This window comes from Nyctereutes procyonoides, unplaced genomic scaffold, assembly GCF_905146905.1.
Source record: "Nyctereutes procyonoides isolate TBG_1078 unplaced genomic scaffold, NYPRO_anot_genome, whole genome shotgun sequence".
NCBI classification, from domain to species: Eukaryota; Metazoa; Chordata; class Mammalia; order Carnivora; family Canidae; genus Nyctereutes; species Nyctereutes procyonoides.
Window position 1 is genome coordinate 1,653,491 of NW_026575021.1, and position 26,565 is coordinate 1,680,055.

The 26,565-nt window shown below is 34.0% G+C and overlaps 1 protein-coding gene across 8 annotated transcripts in view; it reads right to left on the reverse strand.

Annotated features, from left to right (window-relative positions):
- ADGRL3 (adhesion G protein-coupled receptor L3) overlaps positions 1-26,565 on the reverse strand; it is a 518,213-nt gene that overhangs the window by 83,661 nt on the left and 407,987 nt on the right. For all 8 annotated transcript variants that reach the window (XM_055340466.1, XM_055340441.1, XM_055340425.1 and 5 more), the window contains 2 exons: positions 10,438-10,647; positions 7,102-7,322 (listed from right to left, as the gene is read on the reverse strand). In XM_055340466.1, the coding sequence (XP_055196441.1) occupies positions 7,102-7,322; positions 10,438-10,647 (431 nt within the window). The remainder of the gene's footprint in view (positions 1-7,101; positions 7,323-10,437; positions 10,648-26,565) is intronic.

A 26,565-nucleotide genomic window follows, 5' to 3' on the forward strand; every position in this document is an offset into this window, starting at 1 on the left:
TTTATGGTGAACTACAAAGGTTAGAAAATCACTATGTATTTTAATTTATTAATACTAAATGTTACAATAATTCCTACTGTCTCATGTTGCTTAAATTAATTGAGGCAGCAGCATAAGAATTATCATCACTTCTCTATAAATGGATGCTTTTAAAATAATTTATTTTATGACCATAACAATGTTGCTAATCATAAAGTTTGTATTTCTTCATTTGGATCAGCCAAATAGTAGTATCAGTAATAATAATAGTTTTAATTTAATAAACATTTATATACGCCAGATACTTTACATACCTGCTTGCTTAAATATATATATATATATATATATATATATATATGCATATATGCACACACAGACACATACACATATGTACTTACTCATATATACAAGAACACATATTCTCAAACTGTAATAGTTTTGCAAGGTGCCATATTAGAGATTGGAAAATGAAACTCAGAAAAACTAACTGATTTACCCATAGCCACATGACTAATAATTAGCAAAGCCAAATTTTATCCTAGTCTACCTGACTCCAAAGTCCCTGGGCCTACTATGTGTTTATCAAAGAAAACAAAGATATGAGTTATAAAGTAAATAAAAGTTCTAGTTTTGTTGACATTTATAAATTCTCAATGAGTAGATGAGAAATTTACATGCTGTATATAAAGCATAGGTTGTTGCTTTAAGCATAGGTTCCACATGTCTCAAGTGGAAATATTAGATCTTTTAAAATATAAAGTCATCTTAATAAGTTAGTAAAAAAAATAGTATTTTAAAACAGCTTTATTGCAATATAATTTATATTAATTTTAAATCATCCACTTAAGTATACAATTTGATGTTTTTCGTCTATTTAAAAGTTGTAAAATTATCGAATTTTAGAATATTTTCATGGCACAGAAATGAAACCCTGTACCCACCTAAAGTTACTCCTCCCTTTCTCTACCAAATTCACTCCCAAAGGCTTCCCTACTCTCTCCCCAGTCCTAGCCACCACTATCCTTTTTCTCTCTAAAGGTTTACCTGTTCTGGACATTTTACATATGTGGAATCATACAACATACAGAAGATCTGTTTTCCAAAGTAGCTAGCTACACAATTTTACATTGCCCATGGCGGTACGTGGGGATTCTAATTTGTCTACATCTTCATCAACATGTGCTTTTCTTTTTTTATTGTAACCTTCTAGTGAGTGGAGTTATGATAAAAAGTGATGTCTAAATGTAGCAGTTAGACTTCTTTGGTTCCAATATGAACTCAAAATCAACATCAAAACTATTATCTAACTCCTTAACAGAAAAGATTATGCTCAATCCCCAATTCTTATGTATTGTGATAATTTTATGCCTAATCATAGGGTTTCCAGGTGATGAAATGCTGACACAAGAGCCATCAATCTCTAATACACATACACATACACACTTTTGACCTTTAGTAAAATAACATGTAGACATACCCAGTACTCCCTACACACATAGTGAATAATCATCTTGATCTATGTCAATGAAAAATATTTCTTCGTTATTTACCCTATTTCCCATTGGCCAGCCTAAAATCAAGGTAATATGGGCAGCCCGGGTGGCTCAGCGGCTTTAAGCCGCCTTCGGCCCAGGGCATGATCCTGGAGACCCAGGATTAAGTTCCACATTAGGTTCCCTGCATGGAGCCTGCTTCTCCCTCTGCCTGTGTCTCTGCCTCTCTCTCTGTGTGTGTGTCTCTCATGAATAAATAAATAAAATCTTTAAAAAAAAAAGGTAATAATATGTTCAATAAGGTAGATGCTTCAAGTCAATGAAATGTTACATGTGGGAATATTTTACAACATATAATAATATGCTTGGAGAGCTAATCCAAATGAATATATAATTTTCTGTGAGTGGGTTGAAGTGCTTCAAAATTGTGAAATATATTAAATAAACCTGCTGAGCATATAACTTGCAGATACTATCAAGTTCATTGTGTGTTATTGTTTTTTTTTTTTTTTTTTCTTAAGTAAACTCTACCCCCAAAGCAGGGCTGGAATTCATGGCCACAAGATCAACAGTCAATATGCTCTACTGACTGAGTCAGCCAGGTATCTCCATCCAGTTCAATGCTCTTCGGCTAGGTTCCTTCTTGAATAATACTATAATCTGGTATTAAAAAAATCAATAATCACTTTTCTATCCAAATGATTATCCTGGTTAAATAATGAAGTGAAAACAAAGAAACTGAGGGCAGGGATGCTTTTAACTAGCAGAGAAGACACTACCTCTTTTAGAGTTCTCCTTAAACTAGTGAGCTGGAGAGACAAATACAAGACTTAATAGATGATTTATAATAATTTTCAGACCATAGAATTTGATTTCAATTATTTTTAAGACCTTGGTTATGCTTCTAGTACTCAAGGATGTTCTGATTCATTATAAATGTTTATGACCTAATTGACATCTTTTGGAAACCCCTTACTAATTTTTGAGCCCGTATTTTTAAGTCTTGGGCTGTTCCCTGGACTTCATTTCTTTCCAGAGCCTTCCTTCCTCCTGGAACCTACTCCTAATCCTTTTCCAATTTACCCATCCTGTTAGCCACTCCTTTTTCCATTGTATACTTTGATTGTGAGGCAAGTGGTATAAACTAAAATGTGATTTGCTCTTTAAATAAAAATTAACTGTTAAAGTGGTTTGTATTTTTGGTAATATTAAGGTAATTAAAGTTTACGTGAACTAATTAGTTTCAGGTCATAAAATAAAAGTATCTAGCACAGAATTTGTAAATCAGCCATGTTTAAATTATTGTTAAGTCAATGTCAGCTTTTATCTTCTGACAGTATCATTTATTGGATAGCTTCACTGAATGTGCATATGAATAAAAGTATAAGAGATACTAAGGGAAGATACAAAAACAGAGATAAAACTGAATAAATGCCCATTGTTAACAGTGCAATTTAGAACTGTGGTCCACTAGCTGAGAGGTTTTTCCTTTTTTCTTTTAAATGATTATCCTGGTCTTCTAATCTAATTTTTTAAATGTCCAATTATTGTGACTAAATGTAATTCTAAGTACATTCTTGAGCATAATGTGAGTACAGATAAAAAGATTTGATTAAACAACATCAGAAAATAATAATAAAATTCTCTTGCAAGCATTGCAAACTAAGCAACTTCTCAAAATCAAATTATGTGTGCTTTGTGTGTATGTGTTTTGTACATAATAATCAGTTCAACAACCCTAACATTTCATAGAAAAACACATCATATTCCATCAGCCAGATGGAATATGATAGTTACCACTATCTGTATCAAAGTAACATTTATTTAACCTACAAAACTAATTTTATTTCTAATTTTATCTCTTTCCATTGACATGATTCTGTAGTTTTTAGAAATGTAAGCTATTATTACTACTATTAAAGGTTTCAGTGATAAAACCTCATTGTCAGCATAATAAAATATAATTAAATACATTAAGAGGAGAGAAAAAGGAAGAATGTTCATTATTATTTGGATTACTATAATACATATCCAATGGTTTTATTCTGGATGTACTCTAAAGTTGCTGAAACTGAAGTAAAAATTTAATAATAACAAAGTTCCAAAAATAAGTGAAGTAGATTTCTAAGACATAAATATTCATTGTATTGAGAATTTACAGAAAAGGGCTGAAAATACATGTCTGAATTCTGACTAATTCCAATTTATTTAAGACTGTGTACTTTATATATTTGTATTAAAAACTCAATGTAGCTTATAAGAGGGTAAAACTAGCAAACAAACAGGCATAAAACAACAGCACAATTTGGGTTAGTAGATTTACATCAGAAAAAGAGTCATGAGATGAACAGGGATCAGAAATGCCATCTAAAGTCAAATAAAAGCAATAGACTATAGTAATAGAGTGTAAAACAACAAAGACAGATTTGATAATAAGGAACAAGATATATAATTCTATATGCAGAAATCCTTCAAGTTGTGTAAAAATTCATTGTTTATATTTTTCTTTGAGAAGGTATCTCGATTAAACTCCTAATGGAAAACATGATCTGTTCATTTCGATTTTTCAAGTAAATACAAATGCCTGAATAATGTTTCTTTTTTAACACCCGCTTCTTCTATGGGCAAAATAGACACTGGATTGGATGCATTCCCAATCGGTAGAAGTTGAACATTTTTTCCAAGTATTCTGAAGGTCTCTCAGTGGACGATTCATTTAAAATGTACAAATGAGACACTAAACAGTCTTTGCCTGCCTGTGATGGAATTTAAAGCAATTTTCCTTATTCTTTTCTCTCCTCTTTTATCTATCCTCCCTTTTCTCTATATCTGCTTTCCTGCTCTTTGTGTTGGGAAAAATCATAATTGTGGAACCGAACTATTATGAAGGCTTATTTTAAATCAGTGCCTGGGAAGTAAATTAGCGTGTATTCCCACACAGTAATAATGTTAGTAAATGAGAGCTTCCAGTTATGGTACAGGAAATTAAAGCAATGATGGCCAAAGCTTGAACAGTCACAAGAGACTTACATATTATTGATTCTAAGGAAAGATAGATTCCTACTATCCAGAAAATGACATCTGTCTCAAAATAAATGACTAAAACACAAAATAAACTAGTTTCAGTCAGTTTAGTAACAAGAAAATTTGCAAATATCTAAAAAGAAAAAAACATAAAATCAAAGCAAATCAGGAACTGTAAGACAGCAAAATGGAATTACTGAAGGAAAATATTTAAATAGTATAAGGTCACAAATAACTGTATCGCTTAATTTAGTATCTTAGATGGGATATGCATTAATTAAAATGTAAAAATCCTATGACCTAAGGGGAGTGATGATTACTTTGGGTTTCTTTTTAAGGTGATCAAAATGTTTTAAAATTAAATGGTGGTTATGGGTGCATAACACTGTGAATGTACTAATAACTACTGAGGTGTACACTCTAAATACACTCTACTGAGGTGAATTTTATAGTATGTAAATTATATCAGTAAAAGTATTATTAAAAAAAAACCCACTTCTGATCTACCTAATTTCCCCTCCCCTAAGAGGTCTTTAGAAGCAAACATTTTTCATATTTTTATCTAATTCTAAATTGCTTCACAGTTGTCACTGGTATTCACAAAATGAACTAGATTTGAGCACAATTCATAAAAGTCAGATTAAAAAATAATTACTATTTGTTAAATTTAGACAAATGGCTTTTTATATAGCCTTCCCTATACTCAAGAAAAAAATTCAGCAAAGGTGAGATGCTCTTCTTTCTATCGTATTATTCATGCCTCTGAACCCATACATATTCCACTTTAACTATGTTCCCAATAATGCTTCTGCTTGTCTTCCCTCCTTATGAATCCTCTCTTCTGGGAAGTGAGCTGCTTTATTGCCAGCATATTCAGGCTGCTGATTGCTGGTGGAAAGTCATGAAATTTGGCTTATTAACTTCTGTACAAATTGATGTTATCTAACCTCATCTGAGCCTTCACCACTGCTCGGAAATCTTTTTATTAATGTCTAATTGGCTCCTTAACACATTTTCCATAGTGCTCATTTCAAAGCTTTTCAAATCTCCTATCCTCTCAACATGACCTCACCTATTCACTCAGCAAAAGTCAGCTTCTTCTACTTGATGGAAAAGTTCTTCCACTTTCAAAATTCATCTTATCTGTTCTTTCCTTCACACTCATCTCAGAAGAGAGGGGTCATTCTACTTTTCCAAAAAAAATACTAGTTTAGTGGAAATAAATCTGACTTATTTTATCACACATGTGCTACTATCTAGCTCTATAACCATGGGCAAGTCAATTAATTTATCTGGTCCTTGATTTTTTTAATCTTTAAAATTAATGTCGTGGAGTAGGTGAATTCCAAAGCCACTTCCATTATTAAATCAAGATTTTCTTAATTGTAAGGATAATCTTATGCCTTTCTATCCCCGTAGGACATTTCCCTTTCATTCAGCCTATCTATATATTAAATACAAAGAGGTATTAAGATATTTTCCCCTCTATTAATCTCCTCCCATCAAATCGATTCTACCCACTCTAGACATTCTTTGGAATTCATTTTTAAAAATTCTTCTTCATTTCTGTTACTACAAGTTAATCTCTTCACTATTTCTCTATCAAATTTTTTCACAGTGTAGATAATACTTTAAGACTCTACTTTCTTGCTATTGACTTATCTCTTCGAACCTTCCAATTTGGCTTCCGCTTCCAGCACTGCCAAAATAATTGTTGCAAAGGACAAATAATTTTTCCTCCATGCTGATCCTACTTGAATTATCTTTGATATAGAACACTGCCGATGGTGTTCTGAAACACCATCTTGAAACAGGCTTCTCATTCTTTTAAGGCTCCAGTTAACTCTTGTCTTTATTTTTTATTGTCCTGCCTCAAACTATGTCCTAAATGTGGGTATTCATCGCAGATCTATCTTAGTCTTCTTTTGAATCTTTTTTTCTATTGAAACTTTCATTCATTCTCAGAATGCCAACTGTTATATTTATGTGGATTACAAAAATATTTTGCACTGAATTCCTTTCCTTTCTGGACATCTCTACATGTATGTCTCACCAATTTGAATGTATACTGAAAATAAAATTCATCACTATAACACGACACTCACCTAGAAAAACGGGGGGGTGGGGGGTGGGGGAGAATAATAAGCTGCCCCTGCTCCTATTGTCTCTCTTTCTGTTAATGATATGAATTTCTTTCTAGTGACTAGAACTGACAGGTCAGGAAGAAGAGAAGCCATTAATATCAGAGACTACACTGTCCTCTGAATACACACTTTCTGACATAGCTAGTTCTTCATTTGACAAATGCCTCAATGCTCTGAAAGATATTAAAACGATCATCTTCTTATAATTACTCAAGGCTCTGATGTAGCTGTGGGAAAATTAAGCTGTTTTAAACAGCATCCTACCGACTCAGACTTTTTTCTCTTTTTTATATCACAACAAAAGTATCCCCGTGAATCGAATTATCCCCATTTGTTTCTCCAGTTCAATCATTTTTTGCTGTGAGATAATAGAAAGACCTTAGCTTCCAAGCAAAGCCAAAGCATTTATTTCAACTAGATTCCAAAAGAGAGAAAAAAAAGGCAAGAAAACATAAACTCACACTTTATCTGTTCCGTAACTCCTGTAGTCTACGGCAGCTGACACAGCCACGATGAGCGCGGGCATCCCGTAGCCCACCAGGTAGAAGTATTTCCTTCGTGAATGCTCACTCTCAAAAACCTCCACCAGCATGATGTAGAGCTGCACCCCCTCCAGGAACATCCAGGTGAAGGCGGCCAAGAAGAAGAAATGTAAGAGCGCAGCGAAAACGGCACAGGCAATCTGGGGAAGGCAACAAAGGACTCCAGTAACAACCAACCGAAATATCACGAAGTGCCATGAAATCAAAATTAACAGTTATCAAGACTGTGGTAACACAACAGGTCTGCAAAAAAGTAATCTAGATGAGATTCCTAAAATTCAGATTTTAAAGCCTCATTAAATAGGGGTGGCTGAGTGGCTCAGCGGTTGAGCATCTCCCAGGACCTGGGATCGAGTCCCACATTAGGCTCCTTGCCGGGGAGCCTGTTTCTCCCTCTGCCTGTGTCTCTGCCTCTCTTTCTGTATCTCTCATGAGTAAATAAATAAAATCTTTTAAAAAATAATAAAACCTCATTAAAAACCATCTTCAACATTTTATTTAAGAAGGGCTTACAGATGACAGCATAGAATGATAATAAGGAAACATTATTAAATAATTTATGAAAAACTTCTAATAAGAGCTTATTTATTGATAATTATTACTGAGATTAGCCTGCAGTTTTAAAAATAACATCGCATGCATTATTTTTCTTGGCCATAAACATGTGTGTTCTAACACATTAAGTTCTTCAATTGTAAATGAAAGAGAAGCATTAAAACCAAGGAGAATAAAAGCTCTGAAAGTCAAAAAAATATATAATAATTACAGTAGTCTGTGACGGGATCATTTCTTCATTATTATTATGGGCTGGGTTATTTCTTCCCTGCCTGGTTTCAGAAAAGATCTAAGTCAGCACTGGGAAGTTCATGCTGCAAAGTATAAAAGCAAGTCTGGTTAAAATAATACAAAAGGTTCTGGAGTTCTTTCTTCCTCTCATTTTTCTGTTATTGTATGAAATGTTGGGCTATACAAGCTTGGTAAAAAAAATTAAAAAAAAAAAAAAAGATAGCCAGTCCTTATTTTGGCATATTCTCTAAGGCACTGCAAGTTTCATCTGACCATATATTAATTTTCTAATCTCAGTTCTGAAATTCTTACTCCTTGGGGAAATTGGGGTCTTTATTTTTTACTTAAGAAATCCTAGAGGTGCCTGGGTAGTGCAATCAGCTTGGTGTCTGACTGTGGGTGGGTCTGGCACAAGTTGTGGTCTTGGCTTGGGATCAAGCCTGGTGGAGTTCCACTCTCAGCATGGAGGAGTCTGCTTGGGATTCTCTCTCTTCCTCTCTGTCTGCCCCTTCCACTCCCCCACATGCACACTTTCTCTCACTCTCTCTCTCCCAAATAAGTAAATAAATAAATCTTAAAAAAGAGAGAGAAAGAAATCCTAACTAAAATCTGTATCTCTTGATGGGATGAGCACTGGGTGTTATTCTGTATGTTGGTAAATCGAACACCAATAAAAATTAATTTATTAAAAAATAAAAAATAAATAAAAAAAATAAAATCTGTATCTCTTACTAGAAAAGGGCAACAAAATTATAAACATTATCAGATTACTGTGGTTCAGTGATGAGTATAATCCTTGGGAAAGAGACAAGCAGCAGGTCAATTTCACTGAGTTAGAGAGATGACAATGAAGGGAGATGAGGACGTCCAGTGTCAGACTAGAGAGGAAGCAGAACCTCATGAGCACATAAGAGTCAGGAAGAGGGCACCTATCCAGCAACAAGAAGAAAGCAGGTTGGGGTAAGATACACTCTACTCCAATGTTTCATGTCCATCTTTCTTCTCTATTTTACTTTTCAGGAGTGAGTTTTGTGCAGTATGCAACATGTGGTGAAGCTTATCATACCATATGATTTTCAGGAAACAAAAGTAAGAATGAAAGTTTCTAAATGAAAACAAATTACACATCAATTGAATTGCAGGTTAACAACAGGATGAAAGGATTTCTTCTTGGAAACTAACACAATTTTCCATTTCTTGCTTTTTTGAGTTAGAACTTCAACTATTAATTTTTGTTATCAGAAGGCTTTACTTTTTGGGAAAAATGTGCACTTTGATTGCTTATTCATATGTATGCATTTATAGGAAAAGCTGTCACATTTGTATATGATAACCAATTAAAAGTATAATCACCATAATTGTACCCTTAACAGCCATTAATCATGAATGTGTAATCACAAACATGAATTCAACTGCATTTTTATTGTAAAGTACTCCATACTTATGGACACATACCAGAAAACAGCATTAAGTGAATGAATTATTTATTATGCCTACACATCTTCTAAAAAATGGAAGTTTTCTTTTCAGTTGCAGTTTTAGTCATGAGACCAAATGTGCACTATGTGCCTGAGTCCTTAGTAAACAGAACAGGCCTCACAAAAAAAAAAAAAAAAAAAAAAAAAAAAAAAAAAAAAAAAAAAAAAAAAAAAAAAAAAAAAAAAGGCATAGAGTCTGTGGAATAATTAAAATTCTATCTGTTATTCATATTTTCTGTTTCATTTTACCAAAAGCAGTTGGCTAGTGCTGCTCCTCTTCTCCCTTTTCTTTCCCTACTTCCTTCCTTTTATTTTCTGATATGACTAAATGTAGTTTGTAGTCAAGTACAAAGCGGACATTAAAGATGTAAACAGAACTTGTGCAAATACAATGTGTCAAACAAAATTTGGGAAGGGTTTATAAATTCTAAAAATGACCTATAGCTTAAACTCTTTTCCAAATATGTCAATTAGAAAAACTCAGCTCAGACGTGAAGTTTTTCATATGATATAAACCATTTTTTAAAGAAGTATACAATAGAGGTGGCTGGCTTGACTCAGTTGGAAAAACACACAACTCTTGATCTTGGGGTAATGGGTTTGAGCCCCACTCTGGGTACAGAGATTAATAAAAAAATAATAATAAACTTTAAAAAAAGTATGTGATAAACTTTGAAAATAACACTTTTATCTTTTGGGAAAGATACTCTTCCATTTCCCCATATGCTTTTACTTAACTTTCCTCCATATTCTGCTCTGATCAAAACAAAACAAAAACAAGCACACATGCAAATTAATAAGGAGACACTGTTCTTTTGAAAGGCAAGGTTATGAACAGAATGTCTCAAGAAAACTTCAGTCATACATCATATATGAAACTTAATAACTATCTTAGGCAACTGGAAGAGAGGATACTTTCAACAAGAACATTTCGAGTACTGGAAACCTGGAAATGGAGAAGTTTTTGCTAATATCAGTGTAAGTTGCTTACCGGTTGGTCAGTTCGGTTGATCCCAATCAGGAAGAGCAGTTCAGCTACAAAAAGGCTGATGCAGAGGTTCTTGTGGATGGTGTTACGGTCACTCTGGAGCCCGCGGAAAAAGCAAAATGTGAAGATGCAAATCAGGAGACAAACAAGGGACAGCAAAATTCCAACCCATGTGATCACATCCAGAAGAAGGTCATGGACCGCATCACTGTGCTGGAAATACAACAGAAAAGCCATAAGTTGCAATTATGCATAACAAATTATAAAGTCAGATCAGGGCCTGAATTCATGAAGCATGGTTTTTATAATGTAACTACATACCCTGTGCACACACAGTGAACAAGATAACTTAATTATTTGGGTCTTCTAGTACGCAAGTAGAGCATTTAATATTCTCCTGGAAGTGTAAATCAGTTTGATATTCAGGAATGTCAATAGGGTTTGCACCTTTCTTTGGCTGTAGGTATATTCAGGATACAAACAGTTAAAGCAAATCAACTTAATTCTGGCCTACGATTTCAGGGAAAAGCTTTATTTTTTCCAACTCATATCACTTTTTTTAGGCTATTTTTTTTTTTTTTTTTTACAACTCCCACTAGGGAATACTCTATTTAAAAAATTAAGCCAAACACTTAGGGAAGTGGTATCTCAATTGAAATGCTTTTTAAATCACCAAGGGATTTTTAATTAAAAAAAAAAAAAAACATTTCCTCTGTCCTATAAGTTCTTTATCAGAATTTCCCAGGTTGAGTTCATAAAAGTATGCATTTTTATAAAGATTCCCAGTTAATGCTGATGAACAGCCACATATGTGGACCATTTATTTAGTGAAAGATCTAAAAGAATGAGGATATTCACTGGATTTATATTCATATTGAATGGCTTAAGGAGATCAGGAAGTTTGATCCTTGAAGGGTTTTGCATGAATAGAGCCTGTTATACACAGATGGAAAATAAGCATTCAGTATTACCAAACCCAATAGCAGCATAAAACAGAGCTAAGAAAAAGAAAAAGCTTATAAAAGCCTCTGTACTAAAACTGCATTGGGGGGGAGGGGGGGGCTGTTCCTGTTAGTTCCATGCCTTTCATGTTCCTTATTCTATGTACTATCTCATTTCTCTCCTCGTTCTAAGATTCCAAACTCTATTCCTTTCCTATATTTTGCCTCCACCTAAAAACACTTCTGTGGAACATTAGAATTAATAGTGGCCCAACATATCAGTGTGCCAAAATGTTGGAGCAGAGTTGAGAAATTGTCTATGACTATTGATGCCTCTTTTGTTTGTAGGTTTCTTGAAAGGCCTGAAGACCTAATTTCCATAAGTAGGGGAACAAATAAGTGATGGTTGACTTATAAAAACGATATTCTGAAGAGTAATAGAAAATCAGTGTTCTAAGTTTATAGTCACGCACATGGATACTCATGAAAAATTTAATATTAGATCTTTTAAAAATGCAAGTGGCAAAAGGATCTATAACAGTGTAATGCCATTTATACAAAATTTCATTAGACAAAAAAACTATGACATTGTTATGGATATATGCATAAGTAGTAAAAAATTTAAAAGAAGCATAGGAAAATTTTTTAGTTGAAAACAAAGAGATGTATTCCTTACTGACATATTTTTCAACTGTGTAGGTCATGCATATTGATTTTTATTTTAGGATACAAGTCACTACATTTAGTTGCCTTCCCCTGATAAGCTGACTTGAAAAATACACAAATATCCAGTTTTTCTAGTGTTATTTGTTTCTATTCAAACTTCATAATTTTCTGTTTTATACAAACTTGATACAAAGATTATTCTGACTATGGAAATTCTTACAAATCAGGCACTATGCTGTAACCAAAATCATAGCTCTCCTCAGGTCACCAGATAAGACTTCACAGTTATTTGATAAAGAACTCTGCTATAATACTGTCAATGAAACAGTTCTGAAATATTCCTGCATAACCCTAGATGTATTTCTCGGAAGGAGCTCAAACCATGAAAGAAAACTACAAGAAATTTTGCTCTAACTGCTTTGTTCTCCAGGGGACACTACTAAAGTAGTGTTGGGTCTCAGATAGCTTAAATTACTTCTACTGTTTGAGAGTGGAGAGTGGTTAGTGCTACCTGGTTCCCTGAACAGAGGGCTATTTGCTCTCTTCTTTGACTCAAAGGAAAGATGCTGTGATTGAGTATCAAGCACCAATGTTCAGCACAGCAGTCTTCTATAATGGGAAAAATGGCAGGTATAATACATTCTCAAATGTATCCTAAAGACCTAAAACACTAACAAAAAAAAAAAAAAAAAAAAAAAAAAAAAGGAAAAGAAAGGAAAGAAAAGAAGAAACCAAAAAACTCCTGCCTTTGTCTGGGTAGTTACATTATTGAGAGATGTATTTACTTTCCTCAGTGCCTTCATAAGTCCTTCAAAAACCCCATGCAGAGTTTTTGAGAGAAGAATACCAGATGTCAAAACATCAGTACAAAAAGTACATTATACCCAAAGACAGAACAAAAGAGTCTAATGATTAATTCACCTTTCAGGTATTAGTGTCTAGCTCAGAAAACATCAACACCAGCCACCTTGTAGATACTATATTGTGGTTAGCAGCACCCTTCAAATACAACTCACCACGTGAATTTTAGAAATCAGATGAAAGGAAAAGAACAATGGATATTAAATGCCAAAGAGGGCTGTGAGAATAGCCCTCTTAATAGTAGTGCGCCATATAAAAAAAAAATAATAATAATAAAAAAATAGTAGTGCGCCACAACAGAACGTCCAGGAGGCCAAGCCATGAAAAACAAACAAACAAACAAACAAACAAACAAACAAACAAACACAAAAACCTTCAAGAGGATGGCCAGTTGGGTAAAACTCTTAGGTATGCTTATAACAATGTGATAATGGATCACAAGTATTCTTATTCCCAAGTTCCACACTTGTGAGCACTGTATCATTCAAACACCTCTAATATGTAGTATATACAATTATGCACCTTATTAATTTTATATCTTATTCATGCTATATTCTAGCACCTAGTACAGGCTTGACACATGAAAAATGCTTAATAAATATTTGTTTTTGAATGATAGTAATAATCCTACTCTGCTTAAACCAAAATGCCTTAGAACTGAATTTGTTATGTCAGTATAGCGCTAGCATCCATTTAATCTCCACTGGATGCTTAAAAAGGTATTAAATATTAAATGTTCAAAACTGAGCCCCTCATCATATCCTGTTTCTCCCTCAGCCATCCAAAAAACAAACAAACAAACAAAAAAAAAACTTCTCTTCCCTCCATTTCCCATTTTAGTGAATGATAACTTCATTCTTTGAATTATTCTTCTCAAAAACTTAAGAGTCCTATTGATTCCTCTCTTTCACCTACCACTCTTAATCCATCAGGAAATCCACCTTCTAAATCTGGCAGCTGTTCATTACCTCCACTACACCAAATTGGTTGGAGCCACCCATTTTTTAATAGCCTCCTAACCGATCTTCTCACTTTGGCCCTCATCCCCCTTTCCTCTATCCTCAATAGGACAGAGAAATTATTTTTAAATACAATTCAGATAATATGACTCATTGATGAAAGGCACCCAATGTTTTCCATTTCTTTTGTTTGTTTTCCATTTCAATCAAAGTAAAAACCAGTCTTTCAAGGGTCTATAAGGCACTACCACATCTGCATCTCTGTGACTTCATTTCCTACTCTCCGCTTCATTCAGTTCATTCACCACGTTGGATTATGCTCCATTCTCTGAGTATGTCAAAGACATTCCAGTTTCTGAGGCTTTGCCTTTGATGCTCCTGTGGCCTGGAATGCTCTTCCAAAAGATAGCTGCATGGTTTACTTGCTACCCTTCTTCAGTTCTTCATTCAAATGTCACCTTCTCATAGAGGGTTTTTCTGAGTCACCACATTTAAAATTGCAAACACCTTTTACTGATTTTTTTTCTCTATTATTTTTCCTGCATTATTTATCTCATCAGCACTTATCTACACTATATATTTTGTTAATATTGCTTGTTGATTGTCTGCGTCCCCCACTAGGAAGTACATTCGAAGAGAACAAGTTGTTTTATCTCTTCTGATCACCAATGCATCCACAGGTCCTACAAAATTGTCTACTATAGAGTGGACACACAATTAATGAGCTCTATAAATAAATTCTCTTAAATTATTCCCACCTTCTAGAGGGGATTTAAATTTTAAACTAAAAGTTGTATCATGCTGCCCATTACACAATCTTTGGGACTCTTGGGTTCTTAAGTCACCTGTTCTAAAACCTTACGTAAAAGATAAAGAAAATTAGAGCTGGAGAATGAGAAGGTTGTTACACCATAATATCTTAAGATATGTTGAAATATCAAGGTATTAAACAATTATGACAATGGAGACCAAACTATGCATGGGAGAAGACTTTAGAAGTAACCTTGTCAGCCCAATTTCATAATTGTTACCCTGAACAAACTACTTAACCTTCTGAGTATCAAAAGCTTTATACACATAGAGATAAAAATAACTAAGGCTTCAGATTCTTGTGATAAGTAATTAATATATATAAAAGCAAAAACAACCACAAACACATTATATGAAAGTGAGAAAGTCAATGTTTCTTATTTCCCTTTTTAATCTGAAAATAGGAGTGCCAGGGTGGCTCAGTTAGTTAAACGTCTGCTTTTGGCTCAGATCATGATTTCAGGGTCCTGGGATCGAGCCCTATACCGGTTTCCTTGCTAAGTGGGGAGTCTGCTTCTCCCTCTCCTCACTGTGCTCTCTCTCTCCATCTCAAATAAATAAATACAATCTGAAAACAGTCTGTATTATTTTCTTCTTTGCATCAACTTTCATATAAATAATCAAAATCGATATCATTCATATAGATGAATGATAAGGGATGGATCAGAAAAAAATAATAACTATAACAAAAATAAATGTTAATGTTAACTAAGAACACAAAACATTATTCCAACCAACTGATCAATTACCGAAATTCACTATATAACATTGCCAGTCAGTTTATGTTAATAATATTTGTGTTACTGATGAATTAAGGTCACAATATTCCTACATTGTCTGAATGAGGAAGATTTTAACTTTAGAATTTGAATTCTGCATTCATTACTGTACAAATGTGTTTATGACTTTTAAATAATAAAAGACAGGCTCAATTTCAGCTTTATACTCTTCTTTAAGTTATAACAAAAAGACAAAGTAGCAATGGAAGATATGTACCTTATATTTTCTTCCAGAGTCTGTACCATACATAGACTAGTATAATTTGTTGGAATGAGTACTTGCAGACTCATAAATTTATTTCTTTAAATACAAAAAAAATTAAACACTTCAAGGAGATCAACATCTTATGAGAAGATGGAGAGGTTATGAGAGAAAAATTTTAAGCAGAATGACAGAGTGACTCACAGAATGATATTCTGAGGGAAATGAAATGATTATAACCTCCTAGAAAGAAATTTTTATTAAAACAATACTTGTTCTTCAGACTTTCTATGAAGTTTCTATTCATAGGGACGCCTAGGTGGCTCAGAGGTTGAGCATCTGCCTCTGGCTCAGGGCATCATCCCAGGGTCCTGGGATCGGAACCACATCAGGCCTCCTGTGAGGAGCCTGCTTCTCCCTCTGCCTATGTCTCCGCCTCTCTCTGTGTTTCTCATGAATACATAAATAAAATCTTTAAATAAGAAGTTTCTATTCATATTTGAAATGCCAAATATTTTGTAACCTATGGAAAGTTTCTGATGTTCTCTTTTACGTTTGTCTCGGTGAATTTGCTTTGTCTTATCACTATGGATAGCTCACTGAATAACTCCTATACCACAAAGGGTGTCACATTTGGGAAAGAAAAATGTCTTAAACAATGATGCTTTGTGAAAGCTACTCTATCAATGTGAAACACCCAAATATACAAATAGATACATATAGTGAAACTAAATCCAAATTTATAGAAAAAGGAAATGCGACTTCTGTCCTATGTTTTTAAAATAACTCAATCTGAGTACACTAAGACCTTTTGGGGAAATATTGATGTTTTAAACTTTATTGTCAAAAAGGTTAAGTTAACAAACAAGATGGTGAAAAAGATTTTGAAGTGGTTTTCACTTTAACTGCATAAGTGTTTCCAGATGGGACACAAGCTATATGAATTAATTTCATATTAATGAAATATGAAAATTTCATATTTTCATATGAAAATGAGAATTTTGAAATTTCAAAATTCGAAACCCTCTAGATGGTTTTTCTTTTTACTACAGATACTACTCGAACAATCACCCTACAGTAATTATTAAATGTGGGCCAGTAATTATCAATAACCTGTTTTACTTTCCACATAATAGTGTATATATTTAAATGTTCAGATTTGTTAAAGCATACTAATATGATCTTTAAATTGCCTCTTAAACATATCTTGTTCTGAAATATGTGTAACATAGCTAAAATAAGTTTTCTTTCTTTTTTGCAAATATAGGAGCACTTGCCTTGCTATAATGTATCACATAAGTCAGTAGGGTTACCAAAGACTATTTTCTGATAAATGTTGTATAAACTCCACAAATCAGTTCCTAGGATTGCTCTAACTCTGGGGAACCAGGTCATAGGACACAAAGTTCAGTCTGCAAATGCTTGAGAAAATAAAGGGCTCAATGGACTCAGGAAATTAGAATTTCCTTTACAGAAGTGGATGAAGGTCAGAATTGAGTAACCTACTGGGTAGAGCAATATCACTAACTGTATCTCTTAACATTTTTATAGCAAATTAACCAAAAAAACTAAGCAACAATTTTAAAGTTTGTATTACGTTGAAAAAGATCACTCTAAATATTTTCTGGCTTTAATTGCTAAGAGAGAAACACTAGCAAGTTAGAGCACACAGAAACATCCATAACCAATTGTCCTTTGGATCCAATAGAACTTATTCAGCAAATCTCCCTGGTTTCAGAAACACAGCATAGCACACTTGGAAGTTGTTTGAAATTTTCTTGCTTTGAATTAAAAACACAAAATATGGGTGCCTGAGTGGCTCAGTCAATTAAGCATCTAACTCTTGATTTCAGCTCAGGTCATGATCTCAGGACTATAAGATTGAGCTACCCCCCTTCCCCCATCAGGCTCTATGCTGATCATGGAACCTGCTTAAGATTCTCTTCCTCTCCCTATGTCCCTCCCCCCTTTCTCTCTCCCTTTCTAAATAAATACATACATACATACATACATACATACATACATACATACATAAATAATGATTTTAAAAATAATAATAAAATCTCACCATATTTGGTAAGCCAAACTGACAACTATCGTAAAGGAGGAAACAGAAAAGGAAATATTAGAAAATGTAGGAAGTAAGTATCTTACTGGAACAAAGAGTTAAACACAGTAAAGGTCAAAAAGGGTAGATTAAAGTTGATAAACTAAAAATCAGTTAGTGATCAGTTAGAACTTTTTGAAGGAAATGAGATGATTGAGCAGTAAATAAGCTTTTAGGAGTATCCAGGTGAGGATAGGAAATGAACCTAGGCAGATAGCTAATTCCACCTTAGTGTTTCTGAATTAAGTGAGGTGATGATGGACAGCCCAGATGGCTCAGCAGTTTAGCGCCGCCTTCAGCCCAAGGCCTGATCCTGGAGACCCGGGATCGAGTCTCACATCAGGCTCTCTGTGTGGAGCCTGCTTCTCCCTCTGCCTGTGTCTCTGCCTCTCTCTCTCTCTGTCTCTCATGAATAAATAAATAAAACCTTTAAAAAAAAAAGTAAGGTGATGATAATAATAGCTAAAATATAACTTAAAAATATCATATTTTGCTGGAAGTGCTTATTTATTTTATTAGGATACCTAATCATAAAAAAACATTTTGATGTGATATTATTATCTCTAGTTTATAGATGAAGAAACTGAAGCACAGAGAGAAGGTAATTTATCCCAGATAACTCAGCTACTAGGCAGTAGGGATAGGAATGTGGGAGGGTAACTAACTGTCTAGTTTGGCTCAGGACTATCCTAGTTTTAGTACGATGTTTTTGAATCCTTGGAAAGCCTTCCCTAGGATATAAAAGGATCCCAGCCATCACAGAAGTTTGCTTCACAAGTTTGGAAGAAAACTAGAAAATCTGTACGATAGCCTAAAAACCAGAGGCTGGAAACTATACTATCTGTAGGGTCGAATGGAGGAAGCATTGCTCACCTACTTTCTTTTAGTGACGCCTGCTGTTTCTCACCCTGACTCCTGATGTTGACACCCATGACCTGCACTTCCCAGGGCTGCATCCTCGGAATGATACAGCTTCAACACTCATGATCATCTCTTCTCTATGACTTTGGATTAATTTTTGTGCTTTGTATCCAGATTGCACTACTTCAACTTTTCATGTGGTCAATATGGTGACCATGTTTCTGACAATTCATTGATGAAACTGAGAACGGCCATAATACAATAATATGATCATACTTTTTAAAAAGGCTAAACAACTATGCTACTTTATAAAGACGCGTGTAAGAATTCATGAAACCGGGTTGGAGAGGAAACCAAGGCAGAAGATTCTGTGCACCATGCAGAAATGAATTTGGGTCCACATATACACGTGAAGGAGAAGGTTGTGTGAATGTGCACAGGGAGGCTGAATTTCACAAGCCTGGGAAGAGACAGGCAAGTTTTTGCAAGATCAAAAGTTTTTTTTTTGTTTTTAAACCTCCTCTCCCACCCCCCAAGAAAAGACACCAATGCTCAGTTGAAATTAATAGCTCATGGACTACATTGGAGGATGCCGTAAGAATAAACATTCACGGGCAGCCCTGGTGGCTCAGCGGTTTAGAGCCACCTTCAGCCCAGAGTGTGATCCTGGAGTCCTGGGATCGAGTCCCATGTCGGGCTCCCTGCATAGAGCCTACTTCTCCCTCTGCCTGTGTCTCTGCCTCTCTCTGTCTCTGTGTCTCTCGTTAATAAATAAATAAAATCTTAAAAAAAGGAATAAGCATTCACTGTGGCTTTGTTTCCTTGATTTCTCTATGTATCTAAGGAAAGTTATTTTTCTTGACTTGAAGCTTGCAAGTACAATGTGCTGTGGATAAACAAAGGGGAAAATTTTGATAGCCAATGTTTTGACCCTTCATAGTGTTAGAGCTCATTCTGCCAGATTCTACTAATAATCATACTTTGTATAGTATATCAAGTGATGTATTGCATCTTGGCAACAAAAAAATGTTTCCCCTGCCCCTTAGGTATTTTTATTTGAAACATGGAGTTTGAAATCGTTTTCTCGATTTCCATAAAAAATTTAATGAAACTTCAGAAGATGTAAAAGCTTGTTGACATCTTGTTCAGGCATAAAGTAGACTTTGCTCATCTATGTGCATATTCAACAGACACTGCAAGTGTGAATTCTGGAAAATTCCATTCAGCCTATAAACTTCTTAGAAAAGAAAATAAACAGTTCTTACTAAATGTCCTGTATACCTGGTACACAAGGCAGCTAAAAGGAGATGCGGTTTGCTTACCTGTGATAAGAAGTTTATAATGAAACTTTTGGATCACTTTTTAGTTTCTGAAAATTGTGCAGAGTTTTTTTTTATTTTTTTATTTATTTCTAGAGAGGTAAGGAGATAATCTACTGAGACACGTCCTACAAGATGGAAATCCTTGATTCTGTCATAGAGAAGAAGTTAAAATATTGGTCTTCTATAAAATTGTATTTTCAAAGTGTGGGACAAAAATAATGTCTTTCCCTAATTTTGAAAATATATGACAGGGCAGCCCCTGTGGCTCAGCGGTTTAGCACTGCCTTCAGCCCAGGGCGTGATCCTGGAGACTCAGGATGGAGTCCCACCTCTGGCTTCCTGCATGGAGCCTGCTTCTCCCTCTGCCTGTGTCTCTGCCTCTCTCTCTCTCTCTCTCTGTGTCTCTCATGAATGAATAAACAAAATTTTATATATATATATATATATATGACAGATGAAAATGAAGAAAAAGTTTATAGTAAAACAAATTTTTATGATCTCTCTCTGAAACTGATGATCTCTGAAAAAGCTATTAGGAACCTAGAAAAGGTGAACTGACTTCATCTGAGTTGCATCAAGTTCTGTGTAGGTTATGACAAAGTCTCATAGAGAGGAAAACATGACTTATTTGGGGGGAATTTAAGACTAGTTTCAAAGAAAATGTCACTAACAAAGGGCAAGTGAATTAAACAGGACTTTCTCATTCCTTTATTAAAACTATAACTTATTTGGAATCCGATCTTGAAATCATAAAGCAAAATTACCTCAGTGCTTTAAAACCATTATCCTTGATAGTCTCTTACCTTATGTTAGTAACCAGTGTGCTTGGAAGTGTTTAAAAATAATTAAGTATTTTGGACATGGATAGCCTTTATGATGAATTCACAGATGCAAAAAAACTGACTGATAAGCAGCTGGTCTACCAAAATAAGCCTTTAGGTACAAAGTGGAGGGGCATATTTAGAGAGATGGGAACTAGCTCCTACAAGTCTAAAAACCTGTTAGGTAATGGCTTTCAGTAAAACCCTTTGTATTTTATGCTCAGCATTTTTTTAAACATTTTATTTTTAAGTAATTTCTATGCCCAATGTGGGGCTTGAACTCACAACCATGAAATCAAGAGTTGCAGGCTCTATGAACTCAGCCAGCCAGGCACCCCTATGCTCAACATTTTTGTTGAGAAGATATTTAGTTTTCTATCTTCACATTGGATTGACACTAGGAATCTAGGGCTTGGTAAGACGGAACTAAAGGTCAAAGAGAATTTTACTTTTGACTATCTTCACTTTTAATTCTCTAAAAAAAGAAAAAGACAAACATACAGAAACATGTCATAGCTATTTCTAGTAAATAGGAGTCATATCTGTTTATTGAACTAACTTTTTGAAGCCTCACATTTATATATCTTAAAAATATTCAATGATAGTCCTCAAATTTAAATATCCAATAAAAATTTTGCAGTCTCAGACGACAGAAAGACACATTTAGAAAATGTTTTTATAGTTTTTCACATTAGTAGCCCTGCTACTAACTAGTATTAAACCCTACTAATTGTCACAGTTAAGCAGTAATAACACATATGTGCATAATAACTTATTAAATATTAAGTATATTTTTGATCTGATAGTGCTGTTTCTCAGTGGGCTTTCTAAAAGGTTGATCACCCTAACTTTTGGCCAAATATTCCAGGCTCTTCACAACTTCACCAACACTGGAGAGAATCACAGATTTTTTCTTTTTCCCCTGTATCTCCTTTTCTCACCCAATTATACTAAGCTCCTTAGAAATGGACAGAACCAGGCTTGTATGGGTAAAAATTTCTTAAAAATGTCCTTTCAGTGTAATGATTAAATCCAGCAGTTTTATTAAAACAAAGTTTGCCGATGGTTATTCAGGAAACTTCCTAAATCCCATACAAAATGGGTAACACCTTTAAGATTGTTTCTTTTTTTTTCTTTTTTATTTTTTTACTTTTTAAGATTGTTTCTATTAAGACACAGACACATACGCGATATTTTTGGAAGTAGTTCTTAAAGGGGTTCATGATATGGAATGGCATAGCAGAGCTGAAGTAGAGTGAAAGGAAATAATGGAACTGCCAGACTTGAATTACCCAGATAAGTTTATTGTTATATATGTACCATTCTTCTCCTAGAGTAATTTCCTTTGTCATAAGCAAATATTAAATTTACCACACTAAGAAAGAAAAGTTTTAAAATAGAAACAAATTAACTTAGGTTTAAAAGACAAAGTAATTTTGCATAACTAGATTATGAAAACCATACAAATAGAAACTGCACCTAGGCCAAAGTATCTAAGAAAAACTTGGTAGATTCATTCTAATATTCATTGGAGGCCTACTATGCTTCAGGTACTAAATAAAATAGTATGTATATATAAACACACACACACATCTCATTTTTATTTCATTATTCCATTTTCATTTTATTTTCTTAACTAAAGTAATTTCAGGAAAAAGAAAAAGGGGATGGAAACTGGGCTTCCTTTTTTCCATTCATGAATAAATTTATTGGATTTTAAACGGAGTAGGGGTCTTCCAGATATAAACCTGGGGACAATTACCTGACATGCCTAGAGACAATAACTTGAGCTAACATTAAATCTTACAAAATTAACATCCTAAAATTTCTATGAATTGGTTATTTAAACCAGCAAGCAATCAACCAAAGAAAACCTTTAAGTAATGATGCTGACACTGTAAAATACACATAGTAAATTGGTAGTCCTTTGAATGGAAAGACGGAAAATGGTTTTTAGTTCAGCCATATTTCTGTTCAAATGCTTTTAAAATTGTATTTATACAAGCAGACCTTAGAAAGCTACATGAATAACTGTTCTGGAAAATTTAGCCTAATTCCTCTAGAGTCCAGTCAAAGTCTAGCTTTATCACTTTATTTATTAGACACAATGGAATGAAATAAGCTAGGGAAAAAAACCTCAACAAAACAATCATTGAATAGCTTCAATGGTTACTTAAACAAAAAAAGTGAAATTTTGTGATCTGGAACAAATAGAGTACAGTTAGTAAACATATCAACCAGTTCTTACTAAGAACAGTATAAGCAATTGAGGATATTTTTAGAACATTAGGATGGGAAAGGCTTTTATGCTTGGTTTCTTTGCTTGGTTGGTTGCAAATACTTTCTTAAGCATGGATAAATTGGGTAAGTGGAGCTATTATATTTAAATTAATTTAAAAAATTCCTTCAGTTAGTCAATGCTAAAAATTATCTCACTAATGAAGAGGAAATGCAATCAGTAAAAAAGTTATGTATTGATTGTTTTAGTATTTATTTATGATTGTACCTAAAATTGAATTTGGTAGTGCTGATATTGTAGGAATTTAATGTCCATATAACCGAACTTTGGAAGGCCTGGAGAGTTAAACGTAGTTATGATAACATTTTGCTGCAAATCTATTATTTGACAATTTTATTGTGAAAAAAGAATCTGGTACTTCAAAAAGTGAGACAAAGCACTTGGCTAAACTCTTCTCTTTTTTAGGGAAAACTTAGCTGTATAGCAGTAGATACAATCATTACATTTTATTAGAAACAAAATTAAATATTTGGGCCTTGACAGTTAACCACCCCCAGAATCAAGAGCTCAAGGGCTTTGAGGACAAGTAAGCATATTGTGAATTGAAAAAAATATTTTTTTTCAGAAAATTTTACAACTCCCAACATGATTTTAGCAAATTTTGTTACTCAATCCCTAAAATAATCCTGAGATAATGTTAGAAAAAATTATTTGTCTTATTTCACTGATTTAATAACAGGAACAGGGAATTCAGATGATTTGCCTGAGCACAAGAAGCACTTTGCCCAGAAACTGGAATCAGGGCCCTATGTCTCCCGATTTTTAACTTTTATGGTAATTTCTCCTCAGGTTATAAACTGGGGAAATGAATCATCATCATAATAATAATAATACCTATTGTGGCATTGTGGATTAAATGAGATAATGTATGTACACATTAAAGAAATGATATTCTTTCTTATTATTACAGGACATGCCAGGCCCTTCTGAGAGGTGAAGTTCTCACCCAATCTTCACTTATTGGAGATAATATTATTATCAAGTAAATTTGATTACTTACTCTTTATAAAATATATCAAACTGGAATTTCAAATGAGTCTCCAGATGCTATTTTTAACCAAGCTTATTTACTGAAGATGATAAAGAACCTAAATATTGTTAAGTGTAAGGATCCAAGCTGTGTGTGAGAAAAATCACAGGTTTCTTTCCGCTTAAATATTCCACTACCACCCAAAAATAAAAACAGTCAGAAAGACTGTTATTAATAATCTAAAAAGGGACGCCTCGGTGGCTCAGCGGTTGAGCATCTGCCTTGGCTCAGGGTGTGATCCCGGAGTCCCAGGATGGAGTCCCACATCGGGCTCCCCACACGGAGCCTGCTTCTCTCTCTGCTTGTGTCTACCTCTCTCTCTGTGTCTCTCATGAATGAATAAATAAAATCTTTAAAGAAAAATACTCTAAAAATATAAGATTAAAAAAAATAAAAATACAAGATTTACTGAAAAAAATGTAGTTTAAAACTACAAAAATCCAGCCCTATTTCATGCTACTTCTATCCTGTCACTCTCATTTTGCTTAAATAGTGATGTGCCTTCATGTAGAGCATATTCCTTGAGCCATCAAGGTTGAATTAAGACTCATTCGACAGGCTCTCCCACAATGATAAGACATTTTTTACAAAATACTGATTTTGCTGATTACTTATCTGTGCTATTAATTAAACCACAAGCTTTGCCTATCACAAAGACAACAGTCAACTATTTGAGAAACAAAGGGTAGACTGAACACATCACAATTTTAAAAATGAGATGAATTAAAGTTTTTAAATATGTTTCCACAGATTCTTAACTACAAAAATGTTCATTGTCTTATTCAATGTTCCAATAAGGAGTCTTTGAATACAATGGAAAGGATACAGTATCTCCCACATGGTTTTCTTGCCAAAAACATTTAACCTGAATCTAATTATAAAAGAATAATCAGAAAACTGAAATTGTGAAATGTTCCAATAGGACAAATGACCTGGACTCTACCATGAAAGACAAAAACAGGCAGGAAAACTTCTACATTAAAGAAGGCTAAAGAGATATAGCAGCTAAAGGCAATGTGTGATTCTTGATGGGTCCTGCATGAAAAAATCAGAGGCTATAAAAGGACATTATTTGAATTATTGGAAAAAATTGTGTATGGATTCTATGCTATAGGATAATAATTAATGGTAAATTTCCTGTGTGTGTTAGTAATAGAGAGTATGTTCTTAAAACATGTTTGTGGGAAGATTTAGGAATTAAATATTATAAAGTCAGTACTTTACTTTTGAAAAATCAAATATGAGATAAATATATCTGCACATACATACACAGAAAAGTGGAAATCAAGTGTGTCAAAACTCAAATGTAAATTCAGAAAAATGGGTATATATTTCTGAATATACCATTCTTTCAACTTTTCAATAAAAGTTATATAAAAAAGAATAAATGAAAAAATAAAAGAATGTTTTTTAATGGTTTATTTTTCTTCAAATCCATAACTTCAGCTGTTCTCTCTCTCTATAAACAGCTAATTTTGGATATATTTCCTCCTTTCACAAACTTAAGAAATCTGACCATAGCTGGTTGCCAATTCTTCTCAAATGCATAAACAAAAAAGTATCTTCCTTGCTATCTCTAGTTAGGTTACCTTTCCTCTCTTCCTCCATGTCCTATGCAAGGATAGAGGAAAGACAGAACTTTTTTTCTCCTCTTCTAATAATTTTTGCTCTGTACAGTAACTGTATCAGAAGTTAAATAAAAAGATGTAGGCAATTAGTGATCCAGTGTTGATTGGGGGAAGTGATATGGAAGCTGCATTTTTCATTTCTTGTTGTTTATTCAAAGAAGCATTAGAGTTGAGGTCATGTGGTGCTCCAGGAACCACGGAGGTGGGAAGAAAATACTCCCTTCATGCTTGCTCACATTTTGAAATATCTCCTCAGCTTACTGCTCACAAGTAACATTGGAAATAGTCTCTCTGCCCTAGGAAATTAAAAGATGTGTGTTTGCAAGTGTCTGATACAGAGCGAGGGGTGTGGGTCAGTGAGGAAGGTAGTGCTATCATTCTTTTATTAACTAAAAGGGATATGTTGCTTCGTGGTGGGCTGGACAAAAAGGTAGCCAACTCTAGAAAATCACAAATTGTTACAGGCTTAGATCTAAGTATGTTGGACTCTGGAAAAAGCACAGTAAACTGATTTCAAAGAATCTAAAAATTTAAAGAAATTAAAAGAAACAGAGATAAGCTACCTTGCAAAATATGTATTTCTCAGAACAAAAATGAATCCACACTTTAAGGAAATATATAGATATCATTTAGGGTCTGGGCATGGCTGAAGTTTCCCTCTTAATAAATATATTTCAAACTGGTAGATGTAAAACACTTAATACATTACATATGTAACATATGCTCAAAGCTCTGCTGTGCTTTTCCATTGCACTTTGAGTAAAACCTGTGCCCAACACCATTCCAATGGCCTTACAGTACCTTCCATTCTAGACCCTTTGACTTTTTCTGCTAATGTACCTTCT